Source organism: Scyliorhinus canicula, chromosome 2 (assembly GCF_902713615.1).
Source record: "Scyliorhinus canicula chromosome 2, sScyCan1.1, whole genome shotgun sequence".
Lineage (NCBI taxonomy): Eukaryota > Metazoa > Chordata > Chondrichthyes > Carcharhiniformes > Scyliorhinidae > Scyliorhinus > Scyliorhinus canicula.
Window position 1 is genome coordinate 4,101,258 of NC_052147.1, and position 13,539 is coordinate 4,114,796.

Here is a 13,539-nt window from a genome sequence, read left to right on the forward strand (position 1 = left end):
CCGTACCCCAGTGAGAATCAGCACCTTCAGGAGAGGAGGGGGAGTCTGTACCCCAGTGAGAGTCAGCACCTTCAGGAGAGGAGGGGGACTGTACCCCAGTGAGAGTCAGCACCTTCAGGAGAGGGACCCTGTACCCCAGTGAGAGTCAGCACCTTCAGGAGAGGAGGGGACCCTGTACCCCAGTGAGAGTCAGCACCTTCAGGAGAGGAGGGGGACTGTACCCCAGTGAGAGTCAGCACCTTCAGGAGAGGAGGGGGACTGTACCCCAGTGAGAGTCAGCACCTTCAGGAGAGGGGAGGGTCTCTGTACCCCAGTGAGAGTCAGCACCTTCAGGAGAGGAGGGGACCCTGTACCCCAGTGAGAGTCAGCACCTTCAGGAGAGGAGGGGACTCAGTACCCCAGTGAGAGTCAGCACCTTCAGGAGAGGAGGGGGACTGTACCCCAGTGAGAGTCAGCACCTTCAGGAGAGGAGGGGGACCCCGTACCCCAGTGAGAATCAGCACCTTCAGGAGAGGAGGGGGAGTCTGTACCCCAGTGAGAGTCAGCACCTTCAGGAGAGGAGGGGGACTGTACCCCAGTGAGAGTCAGCACCTTCAGGAGAGGGACCCTGTACCCCAGTGAGAGTCAGCACCTTCAGGAGAGGAGGGGACCCTGTACCCCAGTGAGAGTCAGCACCTTCAGGAGAGGAGGGGGACTGTACCCCAGTGAGAGTCAGCACCTTCAGGAGAGGAGGGGGACTGTACCCCAGTGAGAGTCAGCACCTTCAGGAGAGGGACCCTGTACCCCAGTGAGAATCAGCACCTTCAGGAGAGGAGGGGGAGTCTGTACCCCAGTGAGAGTCAGCACCTTCAGGAGAGGAGGGGGACTGTACCCCAGTGAGAGTCAGCACCTTCAGGAGAGGGACCCTGTACCCCAGTGAGAGTCAGCACCTTCAGGAGAGGAGGGGACCCTGTACCCCAGTGAGAGTCAGCACCTTCAGGAGAGGAGGGGGACTGTACCCCAGTGAGAGTCAGCACCTTCAGGAGAGGAGGGGACTCTGTACCCCAGTGAGAATCAGCACCTTCAGGAGAGGAGGGGACCCCGTACCCCAGTGAGAGTCAGCACCTTCAGGAGAGGAGGGGGACTGTACCCCAGTGAGAGTCAGCACCTTCAGGAGAGGAGGGGACTCTGTACCCCAGTGAGAGTCAGCACCTTCAGGAGAGGAGGGGACTCTGTACCCCAGTGAGAATCAGCACCTTCAGGAGAGGAGGGGACCCCGTACCCCAGTGAGAGTCAGCACCTTCAGGAGAGGAGGGGGACTGTACCCCAGTGAGAGTCAGCACCTTCAGGAGAGGAGGGGACTCTGTACCCCAGTGAGAGTCAGCACCTTCAGGAGAGGAGGGGACCCTGTACCCCAGTGAGAGTCAGCACCTTCAGGAGAGGAGGGGGACCGTACCCCAGTGAGAGTCAGCACCTTCAGGAGAGGAGGGGGACCCCGTACCCCAGTGAGAATCAGCACCTTCAGGAGAGGAGGGGGAGTCTGTACCCCAGTGAGAGTCAGCACCTTCAGGAGAGGAGGGGGACTGTACCCCAGTGAGAGTCAGCACCTTTAGGAGAGGGACCCTGTACCCCAGTGAGAGTCAGCACCTTCAGGAGAGGAGGGGAACCCTGTACCCCAGTGAGAGTCAGCACCTTCAGGAGAGGAGGGGACCCTGTACCCCAGTGAGAGTCAGCACCTTCAGGAGAGGAGGGGGTCCCTGTACCCCAGTGAGAGTCAGCACCTTCAGGAGAGGAGGGGGTCCCTGTACCCCAGTGAGAGTCAGCACCTTCAGGAGAGGAGGGGGAGTCTGTACCCCAGTGAGAGTCAGCACCTTCAGGAGAGGAGGGGGAGTCTGTACCCCAGTGAGAGTCAGCACCTTCAGGAGAGGAGGGGGAGTCTGTACCCCAGTGAGAGTCAGCACCTTCAGGAGAGGAGGGGGAGTCTGTACCCCAGTGAGAGTCAGTGAATTTCAACAAAATAGGAGAAACACTGAAAATTATGTTTAATTTATTTCGACTTTTAAAATGCTTCTACAGTTAAAAAAAACCTCGTACTAAACAGAGTTAAAAAAATTGGTTAACTAATCCATAAGATTCTGACGGTGCTTTGAAAACCTGCGCACAATGTAGTTTTGTTTGTTTGCGAATCGCATTGCATAATGGCTGCGAGCTGCTCCAGCGTGGGTCCAGCATCCTCCAACACACCCACATTCCACCCCCCCCCCCCCCCCAGGAGAGACCATCAATTGAAGGGGGGGGGGGGGGGGTTGGAGGACAGAAATAGCACCATGAATTATTAGTAAAGGTCCCATGATTGGGTGGTGTCGGATGGGGTAACTGGCTGTCCATAGATCACTCCGGGGAGGAGGAGCAGACGCTACCACCTGACACACACCATCCAGGAATAACCCACAGTCAATGTGCCTGAAAACATCTGCCCAAAGACACAATTCAAACCCTCGGATTATTCCAGAGAAAAAGGTGGTTCCCCGGCCAGTAACAGTGAGAGGAGCCTTTACACCAATCCTTTATTGACAGAGCAAAGTCCATTGAGGATTAGCCCTGATCTTATTGTATGTTGGAGCAGGTTTGAGGGGCCGAATGGCCTCCTCCTGCTCCTATTTGGTATGTTTGTGTTTCCCGTCTCTTTGGGAGCGGGTTCAGGTTGGACTCAGTCACAGAGGCTGTCCTCCGAGTCACTGTTGACAGGGAGCTGGAGAGAGCTCAGGGTCTCATCCAGCTCCTGCTGCAGCTGCTCCAGCTCCTGCTCGCTCTGTACACCCGCCACCTCCGAGTAACACACCTCGGCCCCCTCCTCCCACTTGGCCGGGGCCAGGAGCAGCTTCTCCTGCGCCAACGACCCCGCTCCCGCCATTCCTCCGCCAAACCTGCGCCGCCTCTGCTGGAGGAACAGTAGCGCCGCCTCCTGGACGATTTGGGAACAGTCGACGGTGCCAAAGTCAGGCCCATTGACGCTGATGTGCATGAGGCTGTCGAGGAGGTCGGCGCGGCCTCCTCGCAGGTGGGCTGCGATCCTCCTGAGGGCCCCGAACCCCCGCTCGGACCAGGCATTGGTGATGGGCATCGACAGCGAGACCTCAGCCAGCGGCAGCAGGGTGGCACAGGACCGGTGCAGCTCGCTCTTGAGCGTGAAGAGACGTCTGAGGCACCACTCAGTCACCGTCACCCGGGTGTCGGTCAACACAGAGTCCGGCACGTTATTTTTCCAGGTGTGGAGGTCAAACTTCAGCTTCCCCCATTCGCCCAGAAGCTGGTCGACCTTTGCCTCTCCTCCATTGATGCCTCGGTAGAAGTGGGCGGCCAGGGTCCTGATCTCGGGCTGGCCATAGTCGGCAAAGTCTGGCGACTCGGGCGCGGGCACCAACAGGGGATTGAAGATGGAGAAAGCGGACACCAGGGACAGGGACCCGCCGAACCTGCGCTGGAGATCACCCTTCACGGCGGTCACATAGGCATCGAGCAGGGAGCCAAGCTCGGCTTCCTGCTCGGGACTGGGCAGTGGAAGGTCAGTCGAGGCCAGGCGCCCAGTGGGCAGGAGATCGGTTTTGAGCCTCGTTAGTGCCTCCCTGGAGCCTGCAGCCTCATTGAGCTTGTAGACCGTGTACTTGATGGAGGGCTCCAGGGTGAAGTAATTCACTGTCCCCTTGCGGAAGACTTTGCTGAGGCCGGCCAGGATCGGAGAGACCTCCCGCAGGATGTACAGAGCCCCAGCAAAGCGCACGTTCCTCAGCTGGCCCAGTAGGCCGCAGGCTGCAGCGTCTGTGTCCTGCAGGCGGGACAGGGCCTGGAGCAAGGCCCCATAATCGTTGTAAGCCCCCTCGACCGAGGAGTCGAAGGACACTCGCCGCCTGCGACAGGCCCTCCTCAGCCTGCGGAGAAGCTCGCACCTCAGCCGGCCACTCGGCAGAGCCTTGTCCAGCCTCACACTGAGGTAGGCCTCGGCCAGGCCTTGGCATTTCTCCAGGAGCTCCCACAGCTGCTCCAGGTAGGACTCGACCCGGAGCAGGTAGTGGCAGTCTGGACAGGTCAAGGCTCCAGCCAGCATTAGCCGGTGACAGAGGCAGTGGAAGGTGATGAGAGAGGGGTTGAGTTCTCGGAGCCTGGCAGCCACTCCGGCACTCTCGGCGGTCATCACCTCACCGCCATCGGTCACCAGCGAAGCCATCCGCTGGATGGGCAGCTCGAGCTGGGCCACCGTCCGGCTGATCAGTCCGGCCAGCTCCTCGGGGAAGTCTGACTCCGGCCTACGCCTGACTGCCTGCACAAACAGGAAGTTGGTCAGCACCTCGGCCGTTTTGGGGTCGACATACTGGACGAAGGCCATGAGTGCGGCTGAATCCTCAACATCCGCACCTACCGAGGCGGTCACCTGGTCAGACAGCAGCCCATAGCAGCCAGCCTGCTTAACCCGGCTGACTAACCGACTGCGAATCACCTGCCCCAGCGACAGGAAAACCTCCTGCAGGGTGTCGGAGCGTCGGAAATGGGTGGCCCCCTTCAGCCCTGCCTCGGCCAACAGCCTCAAAACCGACAGCAGCTTGGCAGTGGGCAGGTCCTCGCGGGCCAGCCAATAGGCGGCCAGGAAGAGAGCGTGGAGCGCCGCCCCCTCCTCCTTCTCCTTCTCGGCCATCTCCCGCTCCGACATGCGACCAGTCAGCTCTGCATGCACGGCTGCTGCGTGCTGCTGCGACTCGGCGTGTACCTGCAGCGCAGACTTCTTGTAGCGCACAGCGGGCGTGCCGTTAAACACCTTGGTTTTGTTCTGCTTGTTCTGGGTGTCATGGCGACGGCACAGGTAGCAGTACATCCCCTGACTCTCCTCATACAACAGCCAGTAAACACCCGTCCGCTCGCAATAGGTCAGATCCCGGTCCGACAGCCACTTGTGGACAAACTTGTCGCCTCTCCTGTAGTCGGACTGCACCCGCTCACAGCCCAGCCGCTGGCACTTGTAATGGGCATGTGCCTGCGCCGAATCATACTGTGCAAAGACCTCGCGGAAGGCGGCCTCCAGCTCCGGCAGCTGCCCATCCCGGCTCTTGCTCGCCTCCTGCTGGCGTTTGTTGACTGACGCCTCCTCACTCCCCGGTGGGAGAAATGATGACGATGGTGACATACTGGTGGGCTCACTATCGGGAGAATCTAGAAGACAAAATAGTAACAACACAACGATTACTGCGAGAGAAAACACAGGGAAGAACTCGCCCACTCTTCACCCAATAGTATTTGTTTAGTATATTTTCATTCCTTTGGGGGATAATGGGGAAATATCAGAAGGACGGGCAGGCGAGTCATTCCTCAGCTTCCTGATCAGCTTCCGTGACCCATCGAGTCTGATAATGCCATTAAACCTTTTATACATCATTAACCAGAAACATTCACTGTTCCACTCCCCACAAATGCTGAACGTTTCCTTTCCTTATAAGCAATAGAAATTCCTGTTTTTAAAAATGTATTATTCTTTCATTTTTGCATGGGATGTGGGGGTCACTGGGCTGGGCCAGGATTTATTTGTTGCCCATCCCTAATTGCCCTTGAGGGGCAAGTTAAGAGTCAACCACATCGCTGTGGGTCTGGAGTCACATGTAGGCCAGACCGGGTAAGGACGGCAGATTTCCTTCCCTAAAGGACATTAGTGAACCAGATGGGTTTTTCCGACAATCGATGATGATTTTCATGGTCATCATTACTGAAACGAGCTTTCGATTCCTGATTTATTTATTACATTTAAATTCTACCAGCTGCTGTGGTGGGATTTGAACTGGCATCCATAGAGCAATAGCCTGGGTCTCGGCATTACTAATCCAATGACATTGCCAGTATACTACTGGCTCCTCTAAACTACTCTTTCCTTCCAACAATTTTAATTAAAATGATTGCGGCGGCTCGGCGGCTAACACTCAGTTTCTCAGCACCATGGGCCGGGTTCAATTTCAACCTTGGGTTGCTGTCTGTGCGGAGTCTGCACGTTCTCCCCGTGCCTGCGTGGGTTTCCTCCGGGTGCTCCGGTTTCCTCCCACAGTCCAAAGACATGCGGGTTAGGTGGATTGGCCGTGATAAATTGCCTTAGTGTCCAGGGACGTGCAGGTTAGGTTATGGGGATAGGGTGGGGTGGACAAGGCAGTGGACATGGGTAGGAAGCTCTTTCAGAGGGTCGGTACAGACTTGATGGATCAATTGGCCTCCTTCTACACTGTAGGAATTCTATATTTTCACTCTTTCCCATGTTCACTGGGTACAGTGGCCCTGTGGTGTCTCAGTGGGTATGGGGCCCTGTGGCATCTCAGTGGGTATGGGGCGGGGCCTGTTGTATCTCAGTGGGTATGGGGCCTTGTGGTGTCTCAGTGGGTATGGGGTCCTGTGGTATCTCAGTGGGTATGGGGCCCTGTGGTATCTCAGTGGGTATGGGGCCCTGTGGTATCTCAGTGGGTATGGGGTCCTGTGGTGTCTCAGTGGGTATGGGGCCCTGTGGTATCTAAGTGGGTATGGGGTCCTGTGGTATCTCAGTGGGTATGGGGTCCTGTGGTGTCTCAGTGGGCAAGATGGTCCTGTGGTGTCTCAGTGGGTATGGGGCCCTGTGGTGTCTCAGTGGGTATGGGGCCCTGTGGTATCTCAGTGGGTATGGGGCCCTGTGGCATCTCAGTGGGTATGGGGCCCTGTGGCATCTCAGTGGGTATGGGGCCCTGTGGCATCTCAGTGGGTATGGGGCCCTGTGGCATCTCAGTGGGTATGGGGCCCTGTGGCATCTCAGTGGGTATGGGGCCCTGTGGCATCTCAGTGGGTATGGGGCCCTGTGGCATCTGAGTGGGTATGGGGTCCTGTGGTATCTCAGTGGGTATGGGGTCCTGTGGTGTCTCAGTGGGTAAGGGGCCCTGTGGTATCTCAGTGGGTATGGGGCCCTGTGGTGTCTCAGTGGGTATGGGGTCCTGTGGTGTCTCAGTGGGTATGATGGTCCTGTGGTGTCTCAGTGGGTATGGGGCCCTGTGGTGTCTCAGTGGGTATGGGGCCCTGTGGTATCTCAGTGGGTATGGGGCCCTGTGGTATCGCAGTGGGTATGGGGCCCTGTGGCATCTCAGTGGGTATGGGGCGGGGCCTGTTGTATCTCAGTGGGTATGGGGCCCTGTGGTGTCTCAGTGGGTATGGGGTCCTGTGGTATCTCAGTGGGTATGGGGCCCTGTGGCATCTCAGTGGGTATGGGGCGGGGCCTGTTGTATCTCAGTGGGTATGGGGTCCTGTGGTATCTCAGTGGGTATGGGGCCCTGTGGTGTCTCAGTGGGTATGGGGTCCTGTGGTGTCTCAGTGGGTATGGGGCCCTGTGGTATCTCAGTGGGTATGGGGTCCTGTGGTGTCTCAGTGGGTATGGGGTCCTGTGGTGTCTCAGTGGGTATGGGGCCCTGTGGCGTCTCAGTGGGTATGGGGCCCTGTGGCATCTCAGTGGGTATGGGGCCCTGTGGCATCTCAGTGGGTATGGGGCCCTGTGGCATCTCAGTGGGTATGGGGCCCTGTGGCATCTCAGTGGGTATGGGGCCCTGTGGTATCTCAGTGGGTATGGGGTCCTGTGGTATCTCAGTGGGTATGGGGTCCTGTGGTGTCTCAGTGGGTATGGGGTCCTGTGGTATCTCAGTGGGTATGGGGTCCTGTGGTGTCTCAGTGGGTATGATGGTCCTGTGGTGTCTCAGTGGGTACGGGGTCCTGTGGTGTCTCAGTGGGTACGGGGTCCTGTGGTATCTCAGTGGGTATGGGGCCTGTGGTGTCTCAGTGGGTATGGGGCCCTGTGGTGTCTCAGTGGGTATGGGGCCCTGTGGTGTCTCAGTGGGTATGGGGCCCTGTGGTGTCTCAGTGGGTATGGGGCCCTGTGGTGTCTCAGTGGGTATGGGGCCCTGTGGTGTCTCAGTGGGTATGGGGCCCTGTGGTGTCTCAGTGGGTATGGGGCCCTGTGGTGTCTCAGTGGGTATGGGGCCCTGTGGTGTCTCAGTGGGTATGGGGCCCTGTGGTGTCTCAGTGGGTATGGGGCCCTGTGGTGTCTCAGTGGGTATGGGGCCCTGTGGTGTCTCAGTGGGTATGGGGCCCTGTGGTGTCTCAGTGGGTATGGGGCCCTGTGGTATCTCAGTGGGTATGGGGCCCTGTGGTATCTCAGTGGGTATGGGGTCCTGTGGTGTCTCAGTGGGTATGATGGTCCTGTGGTATCTCAGTGGGTATGGGGCCCTGTGGTGTCTCAGTGGGTATGGGGCCCTGTGGTGTCTCAGTGGGTATGGGGCCCTGTGGTGTCTCAGTGGGTATGGGGCCCTGTGGCGTCTCAGTGGGTATGGGGCGGGGCCTGTTGTATCTCAGTGGGTATGGGGTCCTGTGGTATCTCAGTGGGTATGGGGCCCTGTGGTATCTCAGTGGGTATGGGGCCCTGTGGTATCTCAGTGGGTATGGTGCCCTGTGGTATCTCAGTGGGTATGGGGCCCTGTGGTATCTCAGTGGGTATGGGGCCCTGTGGTGTCTCAGTGGGTATGGGGCCCTGTGGTGTCTCAGTGGGTATGGGGCCCTGTGGTGTCTCAGTGGGTATGGGGCCCTGTGGTGTCTCAGTGGGTATGGGGCCCTGTGGTGTCTCAGTGGGTATGGGGCCCTGTGGTGTCTCAGTGGGTATGGGGTCCTGTGGTGTCTCAGTGGGTATGGGGCCCTGTGGTGTCTCAGTGGGTATGATGGTCCTGTGGTGTCTCAGTGGGTACGGGGCCCTGTGGTGTCTCCGTGGGTATGGGGCAGGGCCTGTGGTGTCTCAGTGGGTATGGGGTCCTGTGGTATCTCAGTGGGTATGGAGCCCTGTGGTATCTCAGTGGATATGGGGCCCTGTGGTATCTCAGTGGGTATGGGGCCCTGTGGTATCTCAGTGGGTATGGGGCCCTGTGGTATCTCAGTGGGTATGGGGCCCTGTGGTATCTCAGTGGGTATCGGGCCCTGTGGTATCTCAGTGGGTATCGGGCCCTGTGGTATCTCAGTGGGTATGGGGCCCTGTGGTATCTCAGTGGGTATGGGGCCCTGTGGTATCTCAGTGGTATGGGGCCCTGTGGTATCTCAGTGGGTATGGGGCCCTGTGGTATCTCAGTGGGTATGGGGCCCTGTGGTATCTCAGTGGGTATGGGGCCCTGTGGTATCTCAGTGGGTATGGGGCCCTGTGGTATCTCAGTGGGTATGGGGCCCTGTGGTACCTCAGTGGGTATGGGGCCCTGTGGTGTCTCAGTGGGTATGGGGCCCTGTGGTGTCTCAGTGGGTATGGGGCCCTGTGGTGTCTCAGTGGGTATGGGGCCCTGTGGTGTCTCAGTGGGTATGGGGCCCTGTGGTGTCTCAGTGGGTATGGGGCCCTGTGGTGTCTCAGTGGGTATGGGGTCCTGTGGTATCTCAGTGGGTATGGGGCCCTGTGGTGTCTCAGTGGGTATGGGGCCCTGTGGTGTCTCAGTGGGTATGGGGCGCTGTGGTGTCTCAGTGGGTATGGGGCCCTGTGGTATCTCAGTGGGTATGGGGCCCTGTGGTATCTCAGTGGGTATGGGGCCCTGTGGTATCTCAGTGGGTATGGGGCCCTGTGGTATCTCAGTGGGTATGGGGCCCTGTGGTATCTCAGTGGGTATGGGGCCCTGTGGTGTCTCAGTGGGTATGGGGCCCTGTGGTGTCTCAGTGGGTATGGGGCCCTGTGGTATCTCAGTGGGTATGGGGCGGGGCCTGTGGTGTCTCAGTGGGTATGGGGCCCTGTTGTATCTCAGTGGGTATGGGGCCCTGTGGTATCTCAGTGGGTATGGGGTCCTGTGGTATCTCAGTGGGTATGGGGTCCTGTGGTGTCTCAGTGGGTATGGGACCCTGTGGTGTCTCAGTGGGTATGGGGCCCTGTGGTGTCTCAGTGGGTATGGGACCCTGTGGTGTCTCAGTGGGTATGGGGTCCTGTGGTGTCTCAGTGGGTATGGGACCCTGTGGTGTCTCAGTGGGTATGGGGCCCTGTGGTGTCTCAGTGGGTATGGGGCCCTGTGGTGTCTCAGTGGGTATGGGGCGGGGCCTGTTGTATCTCAGTGGGTATGGGGTCCTGTGGTATCTCAGTGGGTATGGGGCCCCGTGGTATCTCAGTGGGTATGGGGTCCTGTGGTGTCTCTGTGGGTATGGGGGTCCTGTGGTGTCTCAGTGGGTATGGGGCCCTGTGGTATCTCAGTGGGTATGGGGTCCTGTGGTATCTCAGTGGGTATGGGGTCCTGTGGTGTCTCTGTGGGTATGGGGCCCTGTGGTGTCTCAGTGGGTATGGGGCCCTGTGGTATCTCAGTGGGTATGGGGCCCTGTGGTGTCTCAGTGGGTATGGGGCCCTGTGGTATCTCAGTGGGTATGGGGCCCTGTGGTATCTCAGTGGGTATGGGGCCCTGTGGTGTCGCAGTGGGTATGGGGTCCTGTGGTATCGCAGTGGGTATGGGGCCCTGTGGTGTCTCAGTGGGTATGGGGCCCTGTGGTGTCTCAGTGGGTATGGGGCCCTGTGGTGTCTCAGTGGGTATGGGGCCCTGTGGTGTCTCAGTGGGTATGGGGCCCTGTGGTGTCTCAGTGGATATGGGGCCCTGTGGTGTCTCAGTGGATATGGGGCCCTGTGGTGTCTCAGTGGATATGGGGCCCTGTGGTATCTCAGTGGATATGGGGCCCTGTGGTGTCTCAGCGGGTATGGGGCCCTGTGGCGTCTCAGTGGGTATGGGATCCTGTGGTGTCTCAGTGGGTATGGGGCCCTGTGGTGTCTCAGTGGGTATGGGGCCCTGTGGTGTCTCAGTGGGTATGGGGCCCTGTGGTGTCTCAGTGGGTATGGGGCCCTGTGGTGTCTCAGTGGGTATGGGGTCCTGTGGTATCTCAGTGGATATGGGGCCCTGTGGTATCTCAGTGGGTATGGGGCCCTGTGGTATCTCAGTGGGTATGGGGCGGGGCCTGTTGTATGTCAGTGGGTATGGGGCCCTGTGGTATCTCAGTGGATATGGGGCGGGGCTTGTTGTATCTCAGTGGGTATAGGGTCCTGTGGTATCTCAGTGGGTATAGGGTCCTGTGGTATCTCAGTGGGTATGGGGTCCTGTGGTATCTCAGTGGGTATGGGGCCCTGTGGTGTCTGTGGGTATGGGGCCCTGTGGTGTCTAAGTGGGTATGGGGCCCTGTGGTATCTCAGTGGGTATGGGGCCCTGTGGTGTCTCAGTGGGTATGGGGCCCTGTGGTATCTCAGTGGGTAAGGGGCCCTGTGGTATCTCAGTGGGTATGGGGCCCTGTGGTATCTCAGTGGGTATGGGGTCCTGTGGTGTCTCAGTGGGTATGGGGCCCTGTGGTGTCTCAGTGGGTATGGGGCCCTGTGGTGTCTCAGTGGGTATGGGGCCCTGTGGTATCTCAGTGGGTAAGGGGCCCTGTGGTATCTCAGTGGGTATGGGGCCCTGTGGTATCTCAGTGGGTATGGGGTCCTGTGGTGTCTCAGTGGGTATGGGGCCCTGTGGTGTCTCAGTGGGTATGGGGCCCTGTGGTGTCTCAGTGGGTATGGGGCCCTGTGGTGTCTCAGTGGGTATGGGGCCCTGTGGTGTCTCAGTGGGTATGGGGCCCTGTGGTGTCTCAGTGGGTATGGGGCCCTGTGGTGTCTCAGTGGTGTCTCAGTTAGAAACTGTGCTACAAAAATGTTTCTATCTATCCGTTTGTCTGTGGCTAGGTTGAATGACAGAGATGTTATTTTGTGTGTTGGCCGAGTATAGACAGGGAGGGAGGCTGTGTATTTAATAAACCAGCATTTTAAAAAACACCGTTGGGGGCGGCGCTCACTATGCACGACAGGTGTGTCAACCAGTGACAACATGCACTAATACAGCAGCTTTAACTACATGGACATTGTGGCAGAAGGAACAGGAAGACCACACTACCACGTTAATCCCTGGGTGGTGAGTTGCAATATGGGGGCGGGGCGGGGCGGGGGGGGGGGGGGGGGGGGGGGGTTAGGAGTAAACTCCACACAGACAGTGACCCAAGCCGGGAATCAAACCCAGATCCCTGCCGCTAGTAAGCAACAGTGCTGATCACCGTGGCGCCCTACAGTCTGTGTGGAGCATGAAGGCTAGCACAGTGCAGCTGGGCCGAGTGGCCTGCTTCTGTCACGTAAACACTCCAATTTAACATTCAACGTCAGGAGCGGCTTCACGGGAGCCAATAGCAGTCAACACCTCACACCGAGCCACATGGACAGACTTTAGGACAGGGAGGGTTTTCAGGATTGTCCGAGAAGGAAGTGGAGGAGTCGAGGGCACGGGGAAATCCAGAGGTCAGAGCTGGACGGACGGGACAGGCTGGGCTGGGCTGGGCTCACTGGGAGCTGCAGGACATTGTGAGGTGTGGAGTTCAGGAACAACCGAGGTCTGGGTGGAGATAGGATTCAAACTAGTGCAGTTTACAATACCCCCCCTCCCACCCCCCACCTCCCCTAAACCAATCCCCCCCCACCCCCCCCCGCACACCCCACCCCATCCCCCACCTCCCCTAAACCAATCCCCACCACAAGCATTCGAAACGCCATTGTTTATGAGGCTATGGATCAAGTGCTGGTAAACGGAATCAGGATAGGTATTTGATGGCTGCTACATACACGATGGGCCGAAGGGTTTCTTTCTGAGCTATAAAACTCTCTCAAACCATCACCCCCCCCCCCCCCCCCCCCCACCGGAAAAACAAAGTCTAAGCTTTCTGGGGTTTCAGAAACTCACGGCCACAGACACTGCAGGCAAACTTCCTCCGCTTGGCGATGCCAAAGCTGCTGTTGGTCTCCACTGTGTCCCCACTGGCATCAATGGTGAGTGTCAGGCCGACAGGAGGCTGCTCATCCAGGCTGTTACCATCCTGCTGGTCCAGAGGTGGGAGGAGGGGGTCGCTGCCCACTGCCTGGACCCCCTCAGGTTTATCGGCCTCCTCACCCACCTCCTGCGAGTCGCCGAGGGTCCTGCTCTCCGAGGGGGCTCCGTGGGGGAGGCTGCCGCTGGCGTGGGAGTACAGGTGGTCTCTCAAGCTGCTCCTCACACTGAACCGCTCGCCGCAGTAGTGGCACGAGTAGAGTTTGTGGTGCTTGCCCCGTTTGAAGTTGAGGCCGGGGACCTGCAGCCCCGCCGCAGGGCCGTCCGGGACCCCGCCGAGAGGTTGGGGCTGTAATCCTCCGAAAGCGGCTGACCCACCGAGTCCTGGCTGCTCGCTGACATCACCGGGGCGCGGGCGTAGCGGTGCTCCGGAATGTTGGACGGCACTCCCACCGATACCTGGCACAGCGGGTCCAAGCCCTGGCTGGACGACCCACTGCGCGTGCCTGACGTCTGCAGCTCACGCATGGCCAGCTTCTGCGAGCCCGATATCTGAATCCCGTAAAGGTTGGGCGACTGCAGGGGCAGCACATCGGGGTGTTGGACAAAGACCTGACCAGCGTGACCCGGGTCGTGGACTAGGTTGTAGGCATGCAGAAAGCGGATACCCTCCTCCAGTCTGTTTGGATCCACA

General features: G+C 58.7%; 1 protein-coding gene across 1 annotated transcript; it reads right to left on the reverse strand.

The window, feature by feature from the left end:
* Positions 1 to 2,009: 2,009 nt before the first annotated feature.
* LOC119979576 (zinc finger protein 862-like) lies at positions 2,010 to 13,533 on the reverse strand. Its single transcript, XM_038822026.1, has 2 exons — positions 12,762 to 13,533; positions 2,010 to 5,181 (listed from the first exon to the last, which is right to left on the reverse strand). Exon 2 carries the CDS (start codon positions 5,153 to 5,155, stop codon positions 2,690 to 2,692), a length of 2,466 nt encoding a protein of 821 aa, XP_038677954.1. The 5' UTR covers positions 5,156 to 5,181; positions 12,762 to 13,533; the 3' UTR covers positions 2,010 to 2,689.
* Positions 13,534 to 13,539: the final 6 nt, after the last annotated feature.